Raw genomic sequence first — 24,779 nt, forward strand, 5'->3', positions numbered from 1 at the left:
ACAATGCCCCATCCTTAAGGCCCTCACAGGCTCCTTCCATTTATTGGCCACCTGCCATCTCCCACCTCTCCTGTTCCCTCCCCCTCTCTCGGTCCTTCACAAAGGACCTCTGTGCTCTCAGGATGTCCCTCAATGTCACCATCTTGGAGTCCCCAGGTGACACTGTCCTCACAGAGGGCAGGTGTTTAACCACCCCCACACCCAGGGACAGGCTGCCCTGAAGGGAGCCCCAGACACCCTCCAGGGGAGAGTGAGCTGGCTGTGGGGCACAGGAGGCTCATCTCTGTGCTCAGGAAGCTGCCTGCTGAGCATGATCCCGGAGCTCAGGCCCCTTCGAACCAGTTCCAGGCCAGCCTTCCGGGTGCTGGGCGCATGGACCGACCACGCTGACGTGTAGCCTGAGCAGGTGCCCTAGCCCCAGGGTGCCTGCTGCCCTGAGTCACTCCAGTGCCTGGAGGACATTGGAGGCTTAGGCGGGGCCCTGGCGTGGGGAGTGGGTGTGTTCTCAGCATCAACCCAGAAGGGCCCCCAGGGATGGCAGAGACGCACCTGAGCAGATGACGCCCGCGTCCTCGCCGTGGTTGCAGTTGTGCGAGTTCCAGCCCCGGTGTGGGCAGCTCCACAGGTAGGACTCGTGCCCTGAGCAGCCCACGTCGTCCAGCAGGATCGGCCCTGAGCCCTGCCCGAACCGGGCACTTCCTGGGGCCGACCTGGCCCAGCCACAGCCCAGCTGCCGGCACACCACATTGGCGTCATTGGTGTCCCAGTTGTCATCACACACGGTGCCCCAGGAGCCTCGGTAGAGGATCTCCACGCGACCCTGACACCGGTCACCACCATTCACCAGCCTCAGGGCCAAATCCGAATCGGTCCCGAACCCTAGAGGATGGCAAAAGGACACCCCCACCATGTTAGTACTGATCTCCAGGACCGAGGCAGGGTTCAGACTCAGGGCCTCCCTCATGGCCATGCCCAGGGCAGGTGTCAGCTTTCCACACGCCCAGGGGTTCATCTCCATCACGGTAAAGGAGTGGGCACATCCTGTCCTGCAAGGTCTAAGGATGCTCCAAAGCAGGGAACCCCAGGATTAGCCATGGACGTAAGCAGGAATGCCCCCACATCAAACGGGGCCACCTAGGGCAGAGTTCCATGGCTCCAGGATAGGCCAAGGCCATGGCCTCTTTACCCACTGATTTCTCCTCCATGGTCCTGCCTGACTTGAGGCAAAGCCATCGGAGGTCAGACAGGAAAGGACAGAGCCTCACAGCCCTGAGGCTGAGCCAACACTGGGGTCTCAGCAGGTCCCAGGAGGCCTCCAGGGCTGACCCTGAGCCAATGGGTAGGGTCTTGGCTGGTCCTTCTCCCAGAAGCCACTGGAGACACATCATCAGCCAACCATATCAGACAACGACCTGGTCAGAGACCCTCCTCTTCCCCCTTCACCCAGGGATATTGATTAGGCAAGCCCACATGGATCCTCTTCCTGTCACATTCATTCACGGCCGTGATTCAGGGGCAGAGAGGGGCCTTGGAGGGGGAAGGGTCCTGTACCTGTTGTTGTAGGAAAGCCAGGTGTGGATGGAGTTGTGGGATGAGGTGTCCATGCGTCTGGAAGGGACAACAAAGAGAAGACCATGGTGAGGCCTCGGGAAAAGAGTCCTTTCTAAAAGGTGGGCCAGTCCCCGTGACTTTCCCATGTGCCTCCTGCATTGCTCCCTGCCTGTCCACAGCCTTCTGATCCGCTAGATCATTGGGTTTGAAGACCTGGGAGAGACCAGCCGCATCCCTCCATGTCTCTGACCACCATGTTCCTCCCCATCAGAAGACCTTTTCCATCTCTCCCCCATGAGCCAGGCACGCACTGGTGGGATTGAGGCTCTCGCCTGACTCTGAAGCTGGGATAGAAAGTGTCAGGGCCTGGTGATTGAACCGGGAGGCAATCACATGTGCTGGTACCCAGAGGACCCTCATCACGTGTTCACTGCCATCCCCGGGCACTGTCTCTGCCACCTTGGGATGCAGATGTGACCATGCTGGGCCTCAGGTTGTGGCAGGTGTGAGAGGAGGACAGAAGCCAGAAGCCTGCTGTCCCATCCTCAAAAAGCCAGTGGGCATCAGTGCCCACTCTCCCACAAAGCCCTCCTCTGCCTGGAGTCACAGGGCCACCTTCATGGAAGTGCCACCTTCTCTGACCATTGGCCGCTCTCCCCTGGGATGGCCGCCAAGTATCTAATGGGAACTCGGGAGGATAAAGAGATGGAGTCCTTGTAATCCCCCTTTAGTTAAGGAGACGAAGGCAAAAGTGTGGTCCGATGGGGTTCAAGGAGCCATAGGTCAGCTAGATGTCGGCAGGGATAGAGACATCCCAGAAGTGGTGGCCGGCACTCACCTGGCCAGGATGTGGAAGACTGAGTAGCTGTTGGAAGAAAAAGATAGTCAGACACCAAGCTCCCAGGTGCCCGGCCCAGATCCCAGGTTGTTGACCCATAACTTCGACACACGGAGTTGATGCCGTGCACATGACCTCTGGTGGACACAACAGTTCTGCCCTGAACCTCCCAGTCCATCCAAATCCACGCCCTCTATCCTCTGCCATTGCCTGCCTTCCTGAGGCCGAGGACTTCCTGTCCAGTGTATAGAAGCCAGGGTCATGCTGGTATAAGCTACCGGAACAGGAGTGTTGACCCAAGAAAATGAATGCAGAATGACCCCACCAAATGGGTCAGCAGATGTGCCCACCAATCATTCAGGCTTGACCCATTCTGATATTGAGAGTTTACACCATTTCTAGAGTTTTCCTTGCAGTCACAATTCCACATACCCAAGGCCCTTATTGGTTCATTCCATTTGTGGCCACCTACCATCTCCCACCTCCTCTGCTCCCCCCACTCTCTCTGTCCTTCACAAAGAACCTCTGTGCTCTCAGGATGTCCCCTCTGCGTTACTATCTTAGAGGTCCCTGGTGACACCGTCCTCACAACGGGGAGGTGCGTACCAACCCCACACCCAGGGATGGGCTGCCCTGAAGGAAGCCCCACAACCCTCCAGGGGAGGGTGAGCTGGGTCTAGGTGCACAAGGACTCCTCCTCCATGTCTGTACTGAGCTCCAGGCCCGAGGCTGGTTCCAGACTCAGGGCCTCCCTCATGGCCATGCCCAAGGGTAGGCGGTCAACTTTGGACACAACCAAGGATTCATCTCCATCACGGAGTAAGGGCCAGGTCTAAGGATGCTCCAAGGTAGGGAGCTCTAGGATTGCCCATGGATGTGAGGAGGACTGCTTCCCCAATCTCTCGGGGTCACCCAGGGTGGAGTTCCATGATTCTGGAGACAGGACAAGGCCATGGCCTCCTTAGTCACTTATTTCTCCTCCATGGTCCTGCCTGACTTGAGGCAAAGTCCTCGGGGTCGATGCGAACTCGGCCAGACAGGAGAGGACAGAGCCTCACAGCCCCTGAGGCTGAGCCAGCACTGGGATCTCAGCAGGTCCCAGGACCCTCCAGGGCTGACCGTAACCTATGGCGGAGGGTCTCGGCCTAGTCTCCTCCCAGAAGGCCACTGGAGACAAGTCATCAGCCAACCATGTCAGACAAAGACCTGGTCAGAGACCCTTATCTGCCCCACTCGCAAGAAACAAGGATGAGGATGGCCCATGGAGCCTCTTCCTGTTACATTCTATCCTGGCGTGATTAAGAGGCAGATAGGGGATCTGGGCAGGAGAAGGGTCATGTACCTTCTGTTGTTGCAGGAGAGGCACTTGAGAGTAGAATTGTGGGATGAGGTGTCCATGAGTCTGGAAGACACAGCAAAGAGAAAGACGTGGTGAGGCCTCGGGAACGGAGTCCTTCCCAAAAGGGTGGGCCAGTCTCTGTGACTTTCCCATGTGCCTCCTACACGTACTCCCTGCCTGTCCACAGCCTCCCACTGTGCTGGGTCAATGGGCCTGAAAGTTTGGGGAAACCATCTGCATTTCTCCTTGTCTCTGACCGCCATGTTCCTCCCCATCAGAAGACCTTTCCCATCTCTCCCGCATGAGCCAAGCAGGCACTGGTTGGCTTGAGGCTTTGGCCTGACTCTGAAGCTGGGATAGAAAGTGTCAGGGCCTGGTGATTGAACCGGGAGTCAATCACATGTCCTGGTACCCAGAGCAGCCTCATCACATGTTCACTGCCTTCTCAAGACACTGTCTCTGCCACCTTGGGATGCAGATGTGACCACGCTGGCCCTCAGGGTGTGGCAGGTGTGAGAGGAGAAGAGAAGCCAGAAGCCTGCTGTCCCGTTATCAAAAAGCCAGTGGGCATCAGTGCCCACTCTCCCACAAGCCCTTCTCAGCCTGGAGTCACAGGGCCACATTCATGGAAGGGGAGGCACTTCCCTGATCATTGTCCACCCTCCCCTGGGACGTTCGCCAAGTATCTGATGGGAACTCAGGAGGATGGACAGACGGAGTCTTTGGAATCCCCCCTCTAGTTCAGTAGACAAGGGCAAAAGTGTGGTCCAGATGGGGTTCAAGGAGCCATGGGTCAGCTGGAGAGGACCGACCGGCAGATGTGGGCAGGGAGAGGATCATCCCAGGAGAGGTGGCCGGGACTCACCTGGCCAGGATGTGGAGGGCTGAGCAGCTGAGGGAAGAAAAGACAGTCAGACACCAAGCTCCCAGGTGCCCAGCCCAGGTCCCAGGTTGATGACCCTCAGCTTCTAAACACGGAGCTGATGCTGTGCACATGGCCTTGGGGTGGACACAGCAGTGCTGCCCTGCACCTCCCAGTCCTTCCAAAGCCACGCTCTCTGTCCACGCGCATGCCTGGGACAGCCCACCGGGGCCCTGGTGTTGACCCCAGAGAATGAGCAGAGAATGACCCCACCGAATGTGTCAATGGATGTGCACACCAATCATTCAGCCTTGACCCATTCTGATATTGAGAGTTGACACAAATTTCTAGAGTTGTCCATGCGGTCACAATGCCCCATCCACAAGGACCTCACAGGCTCCTTCCATTCATTGGCCACCTGCCATCTCCCACCTCTCCTGCTCCCTCCCCCTCTCTCTGTCCTTCACAAAGACCTCTGTGCTCTCAGGATGTCCCTCAGCATCACCATTTTGGAGTCCCCAGGTGATACTGTCCTCAGAGAGGGGAGGTGTTTAACAACACCCACACCCAGGGACGGGCTTCCCTGAAGGAATCCCCAGACACCCTTCAGATGAGAGTGAGCTGGCTCCGGGGCCACAAGGAATCCTCCTCCAGGTCGGTGCTGAGCTCCAGGCCCGAGGCTGGTTCCAGACTCAGGGCCTCCTTCATGGCCATGCCCAAGGGTAGGAGATCAACTTTAGACACACCCAAGGATTCATCTCCATCACTGGGAAAGTATTGAAGATATCCTGTCCTGCCAGGTCTAAGGATTCCCCAAATTAAGGAGCCCCAGGATTGCCCATGGAGATGAACAGGACTGGCCCTGGCATCCAACGAGGCCACCCAGAGCAGAGTTCCATGGTTCCATGGCTCCAGGGACAGGCCAAGGTCATGGCCTCCTTAGCCACTTATTTCTTCTCCACGGTCCTGTCTGACTTGAGGCAAAGCCCTAGGAGGCGATTGACCTCGGCCAGACAAGAGGGGACAGAGCCTCACAGCTCCTGAGGCTGAGCAAGCACTGGGGTCTCAGCAGGTCCCAGCAGGCCTCCAGGGATGACCCTGTGCCATGGCAGAGGGTCTAGGCCTAGCCTCCTCCCAGAATCCCACGGGGGAGAAGTCATCAGCCAACCATGTAGGACAAGGACCTGGTCAGAGACCCTCCTCTGCCCCCTTCCCCCAAGTAACAAGGATGAGGATGGCCCAGGTGGAGCCTCTTCCTGTCACGTTCCAACTCAGGCATGATTCAGAAGCAGAGTGTGGCCCTGGGAGGGGGAAGGGTCGTGTACCTTCTGTTGTTGCAGAAGAAGCACTTGTGAGTGGAGTTGTGGGATGAGGTGTCCATGAGTCTGGAAGACACAGCAAAGAGAAAGATGTGGTGAGGCCTCGGGAACGGAGTCCTTCCCAAAAGGGTGGGCCAGTCCCCGTGACTTTCCCATGTGCCTCCTGCATTGTTCCCTGCCTGTCAGACTTCCTCTGCGCTGGGTCCTAAGGGACGAAGGCCTGTGGGAAACCAGCCGCATCCCTCCACATCTCTGACCGCCATGTTCCTCTCCATCAGAAGACCTTTCCCATCTCTCCCGCATGAGCCAAGCAGGCACTGGTTGGCTTGAGGCTTTGGCCTGACTCTGAAGCTAGGATAAAAAGTGTCAGGGCCTGGTGATTGAACCGGGAGGCAATCACATGTCCTGGTACCCAGAGCAGCCTCATCACATGTTCACTGCCTTCTCAAGACACTGTCTCTGCCACCTAGGGATGCAGATGTGACCATGCTGGGCCTCAAGGTGTGGCAGGTGTGAGAGGAGGACAGAAGCCTGCTGTCCCGTCATTAGAAAGTCAGTGGGCATCAGTGCCCACTCTCCCACAAAGCCCTCCTCAGCCTGCAGGCATGGGGCCACCTCATTGGAAGTGCCACCTTCTCTGACCATCGGCCGCTCTCCCCCGGGATGGTCGCCAAGTATCTGATGGGAACTCAGAAGCAGGATGGGCAAATGGAATCTTTGGAATCCCCCCTCTAGTTAAGGAGACAGAGGGCAAAATTGTGTTCCAGATGGGGTTCAAGGAGCCATGGGTCAGCTGGAAAGGGCCAACCAGCAGAGGTGGGCAGGGAGAGGGACATCCCAGGAGAGGTGGCGGGACTCAACCGGCCAGGATGTGAAGGGCTGAGCAGCTGAGGGAAGAAAAGGACAGTCAGACACCAAGCTCCCAGGTGGCCGGCTCAGATTCCAGGTTGATAACCCTCAGCTTCTACACACGGAGCTGACCCCGTGCACATGGCCTCGGGGTGGACACAACAGTGCCACCCAGATCCTCCCAGTTCTTCCAAAGCCACGCCCTCTGTCCCCTGACATCGCCTGCCTCCCTGAGCCCGAGGGCTTCAGTCCAGTGTATGGAAGCCAGGATCATGCTGGGACAGGCGACCAAGGCTGCGGTGTTGACCCCAGAGAACAAGCAGAGAATGACCCCACCAAATGGGTCAACCGATGTGCACACCAATCATTCAGACTTGACCCTTTCTGATATTGAGAGGTTACACCCATTTCTAGACTTTTCCCCTGCTGCCTCGCACTCTCTCTGTCCTTCCCAAAGGACCTCTGTGCCCACAGGTTGTCCCCTCTGAGTCGCCATGTCGGAGCCCCCAGGTGACACTGTCCTCACAGAGGGGAGGTGCTTACCAACCCCCACACCCAGGGACGGGCTGCCCTGGAGGAAGCCCCAGACACCCGCCAGTGGGGAGTGAGACAGCTCCGGGGCACAAGGGGGCTCTTCTCAGTGCCCAGGAAGCTGCCTGCTGAGCATGAACCCAGAGCTCATGCCTCTTCAGGCCAGTTCCAAGCACGGCCTTCAGGGTGCTGGGCGCATGGACCAAACAGGCTGACGTGTAGCCTGAGCAGCTGTCCTAGCCCCTGGGTGCCCGCTGCCCTGAGTCACTCCAGTGCCTGGGGGACATTGGAGGCTCAGGTGGGGCCCTGGCATGGGGAGTGGGTGTGTTCTCAGCAGCATCAGCCCAGAAGGGCCACCAGGGGTGGCAGAGACGCACCTGAGCAGATGACGCCAGCGTCCTCGTGGTGCCCACAGTTGTGCGAGTTCCAGCCCCCGTGTGGGCAGCTCCACAGGTAGGACTCGTGCCCTGAGCAGCCCACGTCGTCCAGCAGGATCGGCCCTGAGCCCGACCCAAACCGGGCACTTCCTGGGGCCGACCTGGCCCAGCCACAGCCCAGCTGCCTGCACACCACGTTGGCGTCGTTAGTGTCCCAGTTGTCGTCACACACGGTGCCCCATGAGCCTTCATAGAGGATCTCCACGCGGCCCTGACACCGGTCACCGCCGTTCACCAGCCTCAGGGCCAAACCCGATTCAGTCCCGAATCCTAGAGGAAGGCACAAGGACACCCCCACCATGTCTGTGCTGAGCTCCAGGCCTGAGGCAGGGTCGAGACTCAGCGTCTCCCTCAGGGCTAACCCCAGGGCAGGCGTCAGCTTTCCACACGCCCAGGGGTTCATCTCCATCACGTGAAGGGAGCGGGACCATTCTGCCCTGTCAGGTCTAAGGATGCCCCACGGCAGGGAGCCCCAGGATTGCCCATGGGGTGAGCAGGACTGCCCCCACAGCCACCGGGGCCACCGAGGGCGAGCTGCAGGGCTCCCGGGCAGGTCCTCCCGCTGGGCAGCTCGCTGGCTCCTCTGTGGGCCTGGGTGACCTCAGGCAAAGCCTTCGAATGTGCCAGGGCCTCTGCCAGGCTGGAGGACAGCAGCCGGGGCCTGAGCAGGGACCTCCCTTCCAGCCAGATCGAAGGACGCGCCCAGTGATGCCCATGGCGGTGAGTAGGCTGCCACCCTGCCCTACATGGGCTTCTTGGTGTGTCCCTAGGAGCAGGACCCCCCTCCGACATGTTCCTCTTACGTTTCATGCTTTAGGCCATTGGGGGTGCATCCCAGTAAGCGAAGCCCTGAGAGCACCTCAACCCCCCGACTCCTCACCTGTGTCCTCGGAGGGAGTCGTGGGAAAGGGCAGTGGCTGCTCTCCCCGCCCCCCCCCCAAGCTGCTAGGACTTCCGGGGAGACAATGCCCCTCGGGGTGCTCCCTAGAGAGGCTGTGGGGCCACCTCCCCTCCTCTGGGCAGCCCATGGGCAGTGCTGCCATCCCTGGGGCACGCCACCCGTCACTCCCCCAGTCTGAGGGCCACCTGCGCCCCTGGGGTCGGGAGGGGCTCGGGCACATCCCTGGGGCTCGCTAGTGGCTTGGAGCGTGGTGCACAGGGGCCCCCTGGCGCTCGCCAGGTCTGTGGGGCGGGGCTGGCGGGGTCAGATGGCGGTGAGGGGGGAAGGCCTGCCCTGGGCTCTGCCCCAGAGACCACAGGCTCCTGCAGACCCGGCCTGTGATGGGCTCTTCCCAACCCCCTGGGACACGGACAGGGAAGGAGCTCCCGTCCCAGCCGGGCCCCTACCCTCTGGGAACGAGGAAAAGCCTTAGCAAAGGCCTCACCGTAGTCGTAGTCTGCAGTCTGGGTGGCCCACTGCCCTAGAGAGAGACCAGAGGCGTCTTAGCAGGGAGGCTTCCTGGATGGCAAAAGGTCTACAGCCCCACGTGGCTGCGCTTCCCCTACAATCCGCCAGGGGCCGCAGTGGTTCCACCGCGGGTCTGGGTTGCCCCCAGCATCCTTGCTTGGTTTTGTGATTCTAGATGAAAACAAATGGGTTCCATGGGGGGTGTTCACTTCCTCCAGGTGTGGTAAGTGGGTGTCTCTCCGCTAGGCGCCCTCGCACTGCAGTGCACAGACCTGGGGAGCTCTCTCTGCTCGGAGCCCGGGGCTGGGCAAGGGGGCGGTCACACAGGCCGGCCAGGTCCCCAGCCCAGCGCGTCCGCCCTGCAGTCTGGGATGTGGGCAGTGTCGGCTCGGGAACCGCCACTCAGGGGGCTGCTAAATTAAGTGAATTTTTAAAAATAATTTTAAACCTATTTTTAAAAATTGATTTTAGAGGAAGGAAGGGAGACGAAGAGAGAGAGAGAGAAACATCCATGATGAGAAAGAATCATGGGTCGGCTGCCTCCTGCACGCCCCACACTGGGGATCCGGCCTGCAACCCGGGCCTGTGCCCCGACCAGGAATTGAACCCTGACCTCCAGGTTCATGGAAGCGACGCTCAATCCCCAAGCCTCGCCAGCCGGGCCAGGGCGCTGATTTGTAAGGTGTAATCGTGGAGGCGATGTTGAGCGTTTCCTAACACGAAACCTCAGATCGCGTGAGAGAGCTTTCCCGGCATGCCCTCAGTTCATCCTCAAAACAGCCCCGGGGGAAACTGAGGCTCGGGAAGGGGACCCGAGACCAGCTGGCAAGTGAGTGCCTGGGTGGGACTTGGACTCAGGCGGCCACTCTGAACCGCTTCCCTATTCTGTCCCCTGGTATCTATTTTTGTGACCTTTGAACAATTTGGTCCAAATTATGGCCTGTCCTTCTGCCTGGGGACAATAACCAGAGGAGGAAATAGAGAGAAGTTTCCCCTTAAAGGTCAGCCGAAGCAGAGTTGAGCCTGTTTCCGGGAGACTCGTAAAAACCCAGGAAAGCAGAGAAAAGGTGAGCTCACACCCAGGGAGCAGGTTCATGCTGCCGCCCCCTGCCCCTTCCCGCCGCTGCACACCCCGTGGCAGCCAGGGCGAGGGGCAGAGTCGTAGGGAAAGGAGTGGCTGGGCGGAGACTAGCATGGAGACTCCTTAGAGGAAGGGACTGGGACCCCGCAGGGCCTCCTTCCGTCCTACATCTGAAACCCGCAGGATCCCCGCAGCCGTCCCAACCCCGCGTCCTGGGGTGACCCCGGTCCCCACTGCGGCCCTGCCCCGGGGTTCAGGGTTACCGGTTGGCACAGACGTCTCCCCAGACATGGTCGCCATTGTGTCTCCTGTTACTTGTGCTACTGAAAACACAGAAAAAAGGCCGAGTGAGAACCACTAAGAGCAGGCCTTCGGGCGGCCCCCCGCTAAGAACCAGAAAAGCGCTTCAGCCGAGGGCCGGGTGGGGTTGGCAGGTGAGCGGAGCGGACAGGAGGAGACGGTACCTGCGGAGAGGACGCGGCCCAGCAGCAGACACACTCCCAGGACGGCCCTGGGGAGCCCCATGGTGTTGATTCTTCTTGGTGGGAACGTGGACACCTCGATATTTATAGGGTTCCAGCCGCAAGGAGGCGTGTCCGGGGCTTGACATTCCTATTGATGCCATAAATCAATAGGGAGGAAGCTCACTAACGGTCCCTGGCTAATCTGTGGGCGACGTGGGTGTGTGCGATTGATTGCCGCTTGAATAACCTGGCCGCTCCCCACCTGCCGCAGCGCGGACCTGAGGGACACCGCTTCCAACTTCCTCCTGGGCGGGTGTCCCACCGGGGCCCCGTCTTCGCGCAGGAGGACTCGAGGGAACCCGTGCGAAGGCGCCCGAGCAGGATGTGGGCTGCTGGGCAAACAGCCCCGGAGCCAAGGGGAAGGCCCCTCTCTGGCCAGGCGGGCCTGGCAGCAGCGCACTGGCCCCTCGCCTGGGAGCGCGAGGACGGCGTTCACACAGACGGGGCGGGAGGAGGCCGGGGCGAGTCCGCAGAGGCCGAGGCCAGGGCCCGGCGAGCGGCAGCCCCGGGTCTGGATCTCACGCTGTTCCCAGGGCACCGGGCCGAGGACCGGGGCTCCGGCCGGGCCACCCCATCTCACGGGGTTTCGGATCTCACTCTTGGCGTTCACGGGGCTGGGATGGACCTCGCAAACCCACAAAACCAGCCCTGCCCTCCCACTGCCTTGTGCACACCCCTCTCCTGGGCTTTTTAAACACTACTTTTCAATATATACACTGAGTGGCCAGATAATGATGATCTCTGAACGCATAATAATCTGGCCACTCAGTGTCTATCCTATAGAATAAAAGGCTCATATGCAAATTGTCCCCTCGATCAGGAGTTCGGCCAGCAGGCAGGCCGGCCAACCGCCCGTGTCCCCTCCCCCTGGCCAGGCTGACCCGACCCCACCCACGCACGAATTCATCCACCGGGCCTCATATAAACACATACACACACACACACACACACACACACACTGAGTGGCCAGATTATTATGTGTTCAGAGATCATAATAATCTGGCCACTCAGTGTGAGTGTGTGTGTGTATGTGTGTGTGTGTGTGTGTGTGTGTGTGTGTGTATGTGTGTATTGATTGATCTCAGAGAGGAAGGGAGAGGGAGAGAGAGAGAGAAACATCAATGATGAGAGAGAATCATGGATCGGTTGCCTCCTGCACGTCCCACACTGCGGATGGAGCCCACAATCCGGGCCTGTGCCCTGACCAGGAATCAAACCATGACCTCCTGGTTCATATGTCAACGCTCAACCACTGAGCCACACTGGCTGGGCTATTTATTTATTTTTTATGGAGGAAAATTATTGGGTGTTTTTTATTGTTATTGCTTTTATTGTGTTTATTTGTTTAATCTTTTAAAGTATTTTTTACTGTTGATAGTATTACAGATATCTCCCATCCGCCCTCCCCACCCCCGCCCCCGGAAGTATTGGCGCCACTCGTATGGGGACCTGCAGAAAAAGCACCCAAATCCGAAGGCAGGGGCACTTTCTCCGAGATGTGACGCCTCCAGGAGTCACCCGCTCCCAAGAGTGGGGAGACCGGACGGGGAACCAGGCCTGTGTGAGCACAAGGCATGAGGGTCCGCCAGGAGACCCCGCGCAGCCGTGGACAGCCCAGCCCGGACGGGAACGTCTGTCCTGAGAGCGGGCAAGATTCCCCCGACACGCCTTCCGAGGCTGACCCGTCCTCGCTCCCTGCGGTTCACAGTGAGGGCCTCAGGCAACAGGGCTTGGGAGCTTTGGCTCAGCAGGAGCAGAGCAGGAAGTGGAGGGCGCCCAGCTGTCATTCAAAGCTGCCGGGATGCGTCCCGGGATGGGGTGGTGTCCCCGCAGCAGGAAGGTCTCGGACCAGGAAGAACACACTGGGCCACGGGCCACCTCCACCAGCTGAGCCCTTCGCCGCCAGGGCCCCCCCATCCCGGGAGCTCTGTGTACAGTCAGGTCTTCCTCTTGTGGGGAGAGGGGGCTCTGGGGGACCCCCAGCAGAGCAGCTCCCTCCCAGGAGGCCCCTTCTCCCGGCCCACTGGCCAGGGCATCGTCCACAGCACGGCCAGGGGAAAGCGCGGCCACACAGCGCCGCGAGCTAAACGGCCACGAAGAACAGGGCGCCATGTGGGGCTGCTCCCCGAGATGTCTGAACACTTATTCGCAGAGATACGCACCCCCCGCTCACTGCGCCTTCTCCACGCGGCCGGACACGGGGCAGCCGACGTGCCCTTTGATGGGGGGGATGCAGAGGGGAACAGGAACGCTGGGGAACACCTACCGCTCCCCGCAAGAAAAGGGGGAACAGTGCCGCTTGTGACCACAGGGGTGACCTGAGAACGAACATCAAGCGAAACACGTCAGACAGAAAAAGCCCAGGACCACGTGTTCACTCGCACGTGGGATACAAACCGAGACTCAGACACAGACCACCGCGCGGTGGTTACAGCGGGCGGCGGGGGGGGGGGGGGGGGGGGACAAAGCGGAAAGGCCAGCCCCATGGCGACAGGGGCGTGGCTGTGGCGGTGGCACACGGGGCGTCTACAGAGCACGCGTCGTCGAGCTGCGCACGTGAAGCCGGTGTGACTTGATTTATCCATGTCCCCCCCCCACGTAACTGTCAACAAAGAGCAACAGGGAGAAGAGACTCACACAGGCTGCATCGTTTCCTTCGTAAAAATAAAAACAGCCCGGCCGCGGGGCTCAGGGGTCGAGCGTCGACCTAGGAACCAGGAGGTCAGGGTTCGACTCCTGGGCAGGGCACAGACCCGGGCTGCGGGCTCCATCCCCAGTGTGGGGCGGGCGGGAGGCAGCTGATCCGTGATTCCCTCTCATCACTGATGTTTCTCTCTCTCTCCCTCTCCTTCCTCTCTGACATCAATAAAAATATATTTTAAAAAGGGGTCACAGTTCGCTGCCCCCCCCGCCCCCCCCGCGGCTGAGAGCCGACTGTGCCCAGTGCGCTCCGGTGGCAGGTGGGGCCGGGGACCGGGAAGCTGCCCGGGGCCCCCTGGAGCGCGGGGCCACATGGGGCTCGGGCAGCCGTCAGACCCACCGCCTTTTTCACCTGCGGCGCTGCCAGCCGTGCCGCGGCCGTGACGAGGGGTGTTGAAACCACAACAGACACTTGAATCCAAGGAAGCGGGAACGAGGAGGGGCTCTGCGGACACGGGCAGTGACGCGGCTCCCGGCCAAACCGAAGGAACAAAAGTGCGTGGGGTCAGCGAGCCCAAGGGCCGCGGCCAGAATGGGCCCCTTGTGCGCGGCCGGAGGAGGAAGCAGGCTGGCGGCCGCCGCTCGGGCTAGTTCCTTGTGAGAAAGGGTCCTTCACATTTCCTTCTTCCTGCTTCAGCACAAGACCCCAAGCCAGCGTGTGAGTGCGTGCACACATGTACATGTGTGTATGGTGCCTGTGTGTGCCCATGTGTATGAGTGTGTGCATGAGATTGTGTATGCATACATGTACGGTGCCTTATGTGTGCATACATGTATGCACAGTGTCTGTGTGCATGAGTTTGTGTGTGCACGCATGCATGTACGTGTGTGGTGCCTTGTGAGCACACACATGTACATGTGTGTGTTCTCTCACACATATGTGTGTGCGTGAGTTTGTGCATGTGCCTGTGTGTGTGCACACACATGCATTCCCCAGAAGACACCGGACTGACCACTTCAGCGGGTGGAAATGGGTGGAACTGGGTGAATGGCTTTTCCACAGCTTTTCGGGGTGGGGGGGGGCTCTCCGCAGGCTCAGAGACGAGCAGCCGGGGGTCCAGCTAGGAGGAGCCGCTCTTACCCGAGGCCAGGGCTGCGGCCCTGCCCTCCACCACCCCTGGGTCACTCCCGAGACGGCGAGCTGGGCCCTGCGGGGGCCCCACTGGACGCCCGCCACGGCCGCTCCGTTCCTCCCGCTAAAGCGCCTCTGAGGCCTCGGGAACAGAACCGCGGGAGACGAACAAGATGGTGCAATCGGGACCGTCACACCCTTCCTCCGGGGACAGATAAGGGCAGATCGATGCCAGCGGGAGGATTGTGAGATGGCGCCTGGCAGTGCCTACCTACTTATAGGTTCAAGTCTTTTCTTTTAAGTAGCTTTTTATTGATTTCAGAGAGGAAGGGAGAGGGAGAGAGATGGTAGAAACATCAATGATGAGAGAGTCATGGATCGGCTGCCTCCTGCACGCCCCACACTGGCATGTGCCCTGGCCGGGAATCCAACTGTGACCTCCTGATTCATAGGTGGACGCTCAACCGCTGAGCCACGCCCATCATGTTTTAGAACTAGAACGTCACTGACGGTTTTGAGTTATATTCGTGTAAATATTTGTATTAAAGACGCAAACATGAAATCACTCCAGTACACACGCTGCCCGCGCTGGGCCTGGTGGGGGGCTGCCCTGGGGGACTCCCTGGTTCTGGGGGCCTCGCAGAGGCTGTGGAGGGTCCTTGATATTGCTGGGGGTGAGGCCCCCAGATCTCGTAAGAGTCTGATCACACCCGCTTTAGAAAAGTCTAACGTTTGACAGAACAGCAGCCAGAACTCCACGGCCCGCAGCCAACAGGCACAGCCTCTTCTTTCTTCTCCTTCCCACCATTTCACAGATGAGAGCACCGAGCTTCGGGAAGTCAAACTGTAACCGGGCAACCAAGGGGTGCGGGCCGCTGTCCCCACGGAGCCAACCCAGCAGAGACAGGGTGGACTCCTCCAGGAGCGTTTATTCCAGTCCTGCGGCAGCACAGGGAGCAGCGGGCCATCCACACACACCTGCTCGCCCCACCACCAGCCGCTGCTTATGTGGGGGAGAAGGACAGAGAGCACATGGGAGGAGGCAAGAGGCATGCCAGACGGGCAGTTCACAGGGAATGCGGGTGAGCAAGGGCTTGGGGGTCTGCAAAGGCTTCTGGGTATGCAAGGGCTGGGGGTCTGCAAAGGCTTGTGGGTATGCAAGAGGCTGAGGATTTGCAAAGGCCTGTGGGTATGCAAGGGGCTGAGGATTTGCAAAGGCTTGTGGGTATGCAAGGGCTGGGGATTTGCAAAGGCCTGTGGGTATGCAAGGGGCTGGGGATTTGCAAAGGCCTGTGGGTATGCAAGGGGCTGAGGATTTGCAAAGGCTTGTGGGTATGCAAGGGCTGGGGATTTGCAAAGGCCTGTGGGTATGCAAAGGGCTGAGGATTTGCAAAGGCCTGTGGGTATGCAAAGGGCTGGGGTCTGGTCTCTGCAACAAGGCTGTGAGTCTTTCCTGAGCACAGGCAGCTCCCTGGTGGGGAGGACGGGCCAGTCCCAGGTGAACCTCCAGGTCCCACTTGCACCACCCAGCCAGGTGAGCGGGTGCCTCTCTCATCAGAACAGCACGATCGCGGCGAACAGAGCAGGACCCACATCTCACAACTAGAGCAGGTCCCCAGCATTCTGTTCCTGCCCCGTCAGGGCCACCTGCCCCAGCTCAAAGGAGAGGGCCCCGCACCTCCTGCCTCCTGCCCGCAGTCACGGCCACAAAACGGCCTCCCGGGCAGCAGTGAGCCGCTGGGCCGCCCGCAGGTCCCGGAGGACGGCGATGGGAAGGGAGGGCACCTCAGGTGAGTTCCAGGGAAGGGCTGGGCAAACTCTCCATTAATGAGTACCCCCCCCCCCCCCCCCGCCCAGGGCACAGGGGCAGCTTCTCTGAGCCTCTTTGTGAGGCAGACACTGGGGCCGAGGCATCGAGGGGCACTTCCTGTTCACGCTGCCAACACCGATTGCCCAAGAGCCCATCCCCGGGCCCTGTCACCTGGCCAGCCCGGTGCCCACGCCTGCTTCTCCGTGCCGCAGGGCTCGGCCTTTTCTGAGGCGGCCTCCCTCTCTTTCTGGGGGGCCCCCTGGAGCCGGAACGGGGGCTCCTAGCCTCCGGCTGCCTGGCTGCCCCGGGCCCCTTCCTCAGCTCCCGGGGGCTCCACGTCTGGGCAGCCCCATCTTGAAGTCAGACATGGTCCCGCCAGGGAGCCCAGGCCTCCAGCCCTCGGCCTGCCCACCTGCCGCTGTTGGTCCCTGCCCGCCTCCTCCCGAGGACTTTCAGGGTGGCCTGTGCAGGGCGGGGACCCCAGGCGGCGCCTGCACAGACTTGAGGCGGCCGCACTGGGTGGCTCTGCCTCGGGTGAGCCCTGAGTGGCAGCTCCTCCTCCGTCGTCGTCGGGAGTTTGTGAATGAGCCCTCCAGGCCCCAGGGTGAGCCCTCAGCAGCCCTCTGTTAGGGCGTCCGGCCGGCCAGCTGGGCGCCGTGTTCATCTCAGACACGTATGTGTCATACAAGCGGGTTTGGGACATGAAGGGACTCGCCGAGAAGCCACCTTCCCCTCGGCGTCCGGGTTTGAATGTGTCTCCGAGCCGCCCCCAGGGTGAGGGCCATGAGGTCCCGGCGCTGAGGCACCGCTCGGGGGACAGAAAGCACGGGCATCGCTGGTCCAAGGGGGTTCGACTCGGCCCCAAACAGGAGAGAAAAGCACCTTCGCGCTGCATCCCGCTGGCGGGCCGGCTCCCTCCGCTTCCCTCCGACCTGCGGAGCGAGGGCCTCCACCCCTCATCGCGGGACGCACCCTCTGCCCGAGGGACACGTGAGCACACGCGTGCACGAACACGCACGAGAATGAAAGTGATGCGGGGGAAGCGGGTAGTGGTGGAGGCGGCGTTCGGGATTTCTCCGAAATGTCTTCTGAATGTTCTCTCAACCACGCCGCCTCGCGGTGCACGTGTTGCATGAACTCACCTCCTGCCGTCGGACACGCTCACGGCTCCTTCCCTTGTCCTGATCAGGGTGCAGAGCGTCCGGCCCGCGAGTGTGAAAGGTCCAGTACAGCATTGGGCCCGGACCGCCAAGGCGTCGGGGTGAGTCCACGAGAGGTCTGGCCACGGCGAGCAGCGAACGCTCACGGCTCGTTCTGTGCGGCCCGAGGAGGACGGGACCAACACCCGTGGCCTCGGCGGGAACCAGGCTCCCACCGCTGCAGGGACCATCCCTGGATGTGGACGGACACTGTCCTCTCGTTTCGCCCTTCCCCGTGTCGTCAGCGTCCCTCCCGCCTCCCTCCGCTTCTCTCTCCATCCGTTCCTCCTGCGTCTCCTTGCTCACCGGGCGCGTCTGTGTGAGCGGACACCTTGTCCTGCCCACGCCCATCCCCCGAGGGGAGGCAGGAGCCAGCAGGAGCGCTGCCCGCCTCACCCCCAGGGCCCCCCCTCTCCCCAGCTCCTGCTGCAGACCCTTGGCTGGATGCGCGTGCGCTCTCCCCTTACGTCTGACACGCTGGGTCTTCCGAGAGGCGTGTTCAACGTCGTAACCATGGACGTCTAGTGACTTCGATCTGGGGACCACGCGCAGGCTCTGCGCTCTTGGGAGGTCAAGCTAAATGCCGACCTTCCTTTCCAAGCTCAAGGTCGGTGTTCGGGCGCCCACCTTCACTGAGTTTCCTTCACTTTATCCTGAGCAGCTCACACCTTCAGCCACAAGCCGGGGCGGGGGGGCCAGGGGGTGCTGCTCGAGCCCCACCTCCCGGGAGCCGCCTGCACCCGCTGACGGAACCCGTTTCCTTTGTAGGAAATGAACCTGCGGCCCGTCCCAGCCCCTGGCACCGGCGGCCGGCACATCACCCCGTGTCCGTCTTCACCTGGTGGACCTCTTACGGGATCTCCCGCGGCCCCGGCAGTGCCGGGAACCGACAGCGCCGCGCAGTCACCAGGAGGGTCCATGCTCATTGCTCCACGGCCATCCATCACCCTAACGCTGGCATGTGGGTGACCACGCGCTCGGATGGCGGGAAAACGCCTTCCAAGTGGCTTTATCATTAGGGGTGACTCTGATTCCCAAAAGCCTCCCAGACAAAGTCCACCAGCCGCTCCTTTGCCAACGCCGGGCTCCTGGGACCACGCCCGCACTCTCAGGGGCACCCCGACCCGCGGAGACGTGCTGAACGGGGGGTAATAAACTTCCACTTAGCGAAGCCGGCGTTTGCTGGAGACGCCATAAACCGCCCGCAGCTGCCCCTAATAATCATTAATAGGGGGCAATTACGAGCTACCTCTTACCCAGGCCGTTCTGTCCTCCACAGAAATCGGAAAGAAAATCAATCTCGGGAAGCGGTTGGTCCAACCCCCGAGTTCCTAGGACCCACACTTGCTGCTCGTTCAGTTCATGAAGCCGCTCAGATGGTTAATGTTTTGAGCAACTTTTGTTGCGATAAATAGAAAAGTCACAGATGTCCCCAAATCTTAGGTCACAGCATCGGGGGGGTCTGGGGGGGCTGGGGATCCTGCCAGGCACCCAGGTCATCCTGAGGCAGGTGGTGGAGGAGGGTCGTCCACCTGTCTGGGTTCAGGGCCATCCCCTGCCCATGGGCGGTGCCACAGCTGGTGTGGGGACACCTGGGGAGGCCGCCATCCCAGCCCCTCCTCCACGATCTCTCCGGGGGAGGGCAGAGGTAAGGTGACTGTGGCCTTGGGAGAGGCGCCTCATTCGTCCAGTTAGGAACTCAAAGGCGGGGCCCGCGGCTGTGAGCCCCCGAGGCAGGGCTGACTGAGCCCTTTCCCAGGCCTCTCCCCTTCCAGCGCCTCCCTCCTGGGGCCTGGGCCTCCACCGCCATCCCCTCCCCCTCCCTCCCCCCTGCCCTTCACCCTCGCGCCCTCCTGCAGCCCCTGGGCTCCCCTGCCGCCACTTCTCCTTCCTCCTCTAGAGCTCAGTTACGGAAGAAATGTCTGTTTTTACTGTCCTTCACTTACAAATCAGAGGACCCCGATTTCTAGTTTCATTCATGGAAGCTCACTGAAGTTATCTGATTTTCTTTGTGGGATCGTATATATTTTTAAAAATATGTTTTTATTGATTTCAGAGCGGAAGGGAGAGGAAGGGAGAGAGAGAAACATCCACGATGAGAGAGAATCACTGATTGGCTGCCTCCTGCACGCCCCCACTGGGGATGGAGCCCGAATCCCGGGCAGGTGCCCTGACCAGGAATTGAACCCTGACCTCCTGGTTCATAGGTCGATGCTCAACCCCTGAGCCACACCGGCCGGGCTCTAGGATCATATTTTTCCTTTGTTTGGTGGGGACCCTCGTTGCTACCTGATTGCTGCTCATCACTTGTGTGTGAGATTGTGAGCTGGAACCTCTACAGAAACAAATATGTTGGAGGTCGTGCCCCCGAGGACGGAGGGCGCTGAGGGGGAAGAGACCACCAGGTCTGCGGGGCAGAAGTCCAAAAGGGTCTTAAAGACTAAAGTCAAGGCCAGCCGGCGGGGCTCAGTGATTGGGCGTCGACCTAGGAACCAGGAGGCCAGGGTTTCATTCCCACTGTGGGGCGTGCAGGAGGCAGCCAATCCACGGTTCTCTCTCATCATGGATGTTTCTATCTCTCCCTCTCCCTTCCTCTCTGAAATCAATAAAAATATATTTTAAAAAAATATTTTAAAAAAAGAAAGAAAGAAAGTGCCTGGGACACGGTGAGCGTGCCCGTGACCAATGTGTAGCAGGCAGGCAGGCAGATAGACAGACAGACGAGGACTTCGGGGACATCAGCGAGGACGTCCACCTTAATTGCCTCCAGGTGAGAGGACCCAGCGAGGGAGGCTGCCATGGAAACCGAGGCCTCCTGAGTGACAGGAAGGCGGCCCGCCCCCTCCTTCCCAGGAGGCACGGCTCCACGGCCAGCGGTCAGGTCTCCTGCCAACCCGCTGACTGACACCCCTCATTCACAACACGGGACTCGAGTACCAAGTGCCCAGTCCTGCGGCTCAGTCACCCGTGGACAGCACGTGTCTACCCGCCCCCCAATATTCCCGAGAGAGTGGCTCCCCAAGAATAGAGGCTGTTTCTCATCATGCACCCCCAACCCTGGTCGGTTTGGCTCAATGGCTAGAGCGCCGGCCTGCAGACTGAAGGGTCCCAGGTTTGATTCCAGTCAAGGGCACATGCCTGGGTTGCGGCTCAATCCCCAGTAGGGGGCGTGCAGGAGGCAGCTGATCCATGGTTCTCTCTCATCATTGATGTTTCTATCTTTCTCTCCCTCTCCCTTCCTTTCTGAAATCAATAAAAATATACTTTAAAAAAAAAAAGACACCATAAAAAAAAAGGAGAGCTGGAATTTGAACCCGGCTTGTCTGACCCCAAAGCTGCACCCTTTGCCCACCACACGGGCCTCGGGCATGCTGAGCGGTGGCGGGAGGAGGGGCTGCCAGCCCCCGTGCATCCCGGGCCGTGCTGACGCCTCGTCTGGTTGCCAGCGTCTAGGTGGCGTGCACACCGTGGCGTCCAGAAGGTTCCTGACACACAAGCAGGAGGAGGAGCGGAAGATGCTGCGGGAGCTGCAGCTGCGCTCCTCGGACTACAAGCAGGTGCTGGAGTACAGGAAGCAGTTCTCCCCGGCCTGCGCCGCCTGCGGGCTCCTGGAGAAGATCTGGACGGCCAAGGTGACCGTGTCCCCGGAGGAGCTCCGGGTGCCGCCGCGCGAGAGGCTGGACATCTGCCGGCACATGGAGCTCTGCAGGTCCAGGAGCCTCCCCCCACCCCCCCCCCCACCCCCGTGTTATTGGGGGACCCATCTCCCGGGGGGGTCCTAAACGTAAGACCCACCTGCTAAGGCCTCCTGGTTTCAGGCCGCTCCTGGCTCTCTGCTCCCGCCTCCTCCCGGGGCCTGGATCAGCTGAAACAAATCACCCCGGAAAGCAGCGGCTTAAAGCAGGGGTTGTCAATTCAGCTTGTCCTCCTGGGTCAGCCACTCAGGCTGGGCTCCGCCGGGCGGCCCTCCTGGTGTCTGCTGGGCCCGCATCTGCAGTCAGCTCCTTAGGGGCCGACAGCCATCAGCTGGGGCTGACGGGAGTGCGGGGCCAGGTGGCCCCTCCAGCAGGCTAGCGGGCGTGCTCACAGGCGTGGCGGGATCCGGGAGAGTAAATGGAAGTGTGCAGGGTCCCGTGAAGCCAAGACTGAACTGGCACGACCACAGTGCCACAGCCTGGCAGTCAGAACAGGACCACGGCCAGTCCCAGGGCACGGGCGGCTAATGGGCTTCATCTCCCTCTCTCTGTTTCTGTCTCTCTAGCCTATTTTTAAAAAATATATTGTTATTGATGTCAGAGAGGAAGGGAGAGGGAGAGAGAGAAACATCAGTGATGAGAGAGAATCATGGATCGGCTGCCTCCTGCACACCCCACACTGGGGATGAGCCCACAACCTGGGCACGTGCCCTGACCGGGGATCACACTGTGACCTCCTGGTTCAGTGGTCGGCAAACTCATTAGTCAACAGAGCCAAATATCAACAGGACGACGAATGAAATTTCTTTTGAGAGCCAAATTTTTTAAACTTAAACTATATAGGTAGGTACATTGTTATTAACTTAATTAGGGTCCTCCTAAGCTGGCCTTTGTTAAAACTCAAGGGGCCAAAGAGCCGCATGTGGCTCGCGAGCTTCGGTTTGCCGACCACTGTCCTGGTTCATAGGTCAACGCTCAACCACTGAGCCATGCCGGCCGTAATTTATTGATTTGAGAGAGAGAGAGTGAGAGGAAGGGACAGAACGAGGGGGAAGGAGAGAGAAAGAGAGGAACATCAACCCACTGCTCCACCCAGTTATGCATTGATTGGTAATTCCTACACGTGTGCTGACCCAGAGGGACTGCAGACCCTGGTGGATCGGATGACGCTCCAACCAACCGAGCTTCCCGGCCAGCATTGCTGTGACGTGGGCACATTTACACTCAGAGGGGAGGTTCCATCCCCATGGGGGTTGGTCCTCTCGGCAATACCAGGCACCCACATGGCTGCTCCCGGGGGAGCTGCTCCTTGGGGCGCGAGTTCCCTCATGGACAACGTGTGGGGTAACAGTGCAGGTGGCTCTCCTCTCTCTCACATCCGATTTCTTTTTATTTTAATTACTAGAGGCCCGGTGCACAAAATTCATACACGGGGTGGGGAGGTATCCCTCAGCCCAGCCTGCATCCTCTCCAATCTGCGACCCCTAGAGGGATGTCTGACCACCCATTTAGGCCCTCCCCTGCAGGTCTGGGTCCCCCCCAACCGCCCTACCCTGCAGGTCTGGGTCCCCCCGAACTGCCCTCCCCTGCAGGCCTGGATCACCCCGAACTGCCCTCCCCTGCAGGCCTGGTCCCCCCAACTGCCCTCCTCTACAGGGCTGGTCACCCCCAACTGCCCTCCCCTGCAGGTCTGGTCCCCCCAAAACTGCTCTCCCCTGCAGGCCTGGTCCCCCCAACTGCCCTCCCCTGCAGACCTGGGTCCCCCTCAACTGTCCTCCCCTGCAGGCCTGGGTCCCCCACAACTGTCCTCCACTACAGGCCTGGTCCCCCCCAACTACCCTCCCCTACAGGCCTGGTCCCCCAAAAACTGTTCTCCCCTGCAGGCCTTGTCCCCCCAACTACCCTCCCCTGCAGGCCTGGTCCCCTCTAACTGTCCTCTCCAGCAGGCCTGGTCCCCCCCCCAACTGCCCTCCTCTGCAGACCTGGGTCCCCCACAACTGTCCTCCACTGCAGGCCTGGTCCCCCCCCAACTGCCCTCCACTGCAGGCCTGGATCCCCCCAAACTGTCCTCCCTGTAGGCCTGTTCCCCCCAAACTGCCCTCCCCTGCTGTCCTGGTCACCCCCAACTGCCCTCCTCTGCTGGCCCTGTCACCCCTAACTGCCCTCCCTGCTGGCCTGATCGCCCACAACTGTTCTCCACTGAAGGCCTGGTCCCCCCCAACTGCCCTACCCTGCAGGTCTGGTTCCCCTCAATGCCCTCCCTTGCTTGCCTGGTCTCCACCAACTGCCCAAAACTGCCCTTCCCTGCCAGCCATCTTGTGCTGACCATCTTGTGTCCACATGGGGGCAGCCATCTTTGAACACATGGGGGCAGCCATATTGTGTCTTGGAGTGATGCTCAATTTGCATATTAGTATTTTATTAGACAGGATATTTTTGAAATTGTGTCTTTTGGGTTTTTGCCCCATTTTTTAAATAGATTTTTATTGTTGATAGTCTTACAGATATCTCCCAGCTTCCCTCCTCCCCCTCCTTCCAGCCCCTCTCCCCGCTATGGCCTTACCCAAGGCTCTACCTATCGGTCTGTGACTTCTTTGGTTTCTCTCTTATTGTTCCCCCCAGCTTCCCCACATCGAGGTGCCAGTCTGTTCCATGCCTGGTTCCGGACTCCAGGAATGGCGGTGGCGCCCATACACTGGTCTTTCTCTAGCCCATTTTCTGCTTTGGGGAGAACCAGCACCCACCAGCACACCGTCTCCATCCCCTAGAAGGTTCTGGAAGCCCAGGACCCCCTCCCCCTCCTTAGCTCAATCTGCAGGGATCCAGGGCTTAGGGGAGCCACCACAATGATCAGACCAACACTTGCTGTGAAAATGCCCTTTATTCAGCTTGTCCACGACATGGGCAGGGCAGGTGCGGCCTGAGAAGCGGGTTCTAAAAGGCCAGGAAGGCCGTCCTCTGGGGAAGGCTCGCGAGGTGTGGCTCACGGCTGCCCCGAGGGTCCCGGACACGTGCCTGTGAGCCTGACCCTCAGACCCAGTACCCAGCCCCTGACTTCCCACCCCCACCCCAGCCACCCGCCCTGTGCCTGGCAGAGCGTGCAGTGTGCTGGGCATGAGGCTCCGGCACCCCTTGCTTCCTGTCCCTAGGGTCCCAGGGCCCTCGGATCAGAGCCCCACCCTGTGCATTCCGAGGTCACACTGCAGCATCAGAGGCGGCTGAGGGCCGGGGTGGGGGTGGGGTGTGCTCCCGTGTGACCCCGAGAGGTAGCAGCGCTGCGGTGGCGCCCGGCTGTGGCCGGCGGGTGGGGGCGGAGAGGATGTCGGTCAGGACGAGCCGGCGGAGACAGAGGACACAGGTGGGGTGATGGTCGCGGGCAGGGCGATGCTGTCAGAGCCGCTTGGCTGGTGGGAGGAAGAGGAGTGAGAGCAGGGAGTGCCAAGAGGGAAACTGAGGCCTGACGGAAGGGCGGCTGAGGGTGGGCGGGAGCATCGCCGTGTCCTGTCAGCCCCAGGAGCCAGGGGAGGGTTTGGGGTTCGATGTGGCTGGAGGCTCCCAGTGGAT

The 24,779-nt window shown here is 60.3% G+C and overlaps 1 protein-coding gene across 1 annotated transcript in view; it reads right to left on the bottom strand.

Annotated features, from left to right (window-relative positions):
- Positions 1-24,779, bottom strand: part of DMBT1 (deleted in malignant brain tumors 1) — a gene marked incomplete at both ends in the record, with an annotated part of 99,845 nt that overhangs the window by 19,390 nt on the left and 55,676 nt on the right. The window contains 8 exon segments of the mRNA XM_079793941.1: positions 550-1,046; positions 1,552-1,608; positions 2,390-2,416; positions 3,732-3,791; positions 4,594-4,620; positions 5,916-5,975; positions 6,484-6,640; positions 7,667-7,994. Of these exon segments, the coding sequence (XP_079650067.1) occupies positions 550-1,046; positions 1,552-1,608; positions 2,390-2,416; positions 3,732-3,791; positions 4,594-4,620; positions 5,916-5,975; positions 6,484-6,640; positions 7,667-7,994 (1,213 nt within the window).

This window comes from Cnephaeus nilssonii (genome assembly GCF_951640355.1).
Source record: "Cnephaeus nilssonii genome assembly, chromosome: 16".
Taxonomy (NCBI): domain Eukaryota; kingdom Metazoa; phylum Chordata; class Mammalia; order Chiroptera; family Vespertilionidae; genus Cnephaeus; species Cnephaeus nilssonii.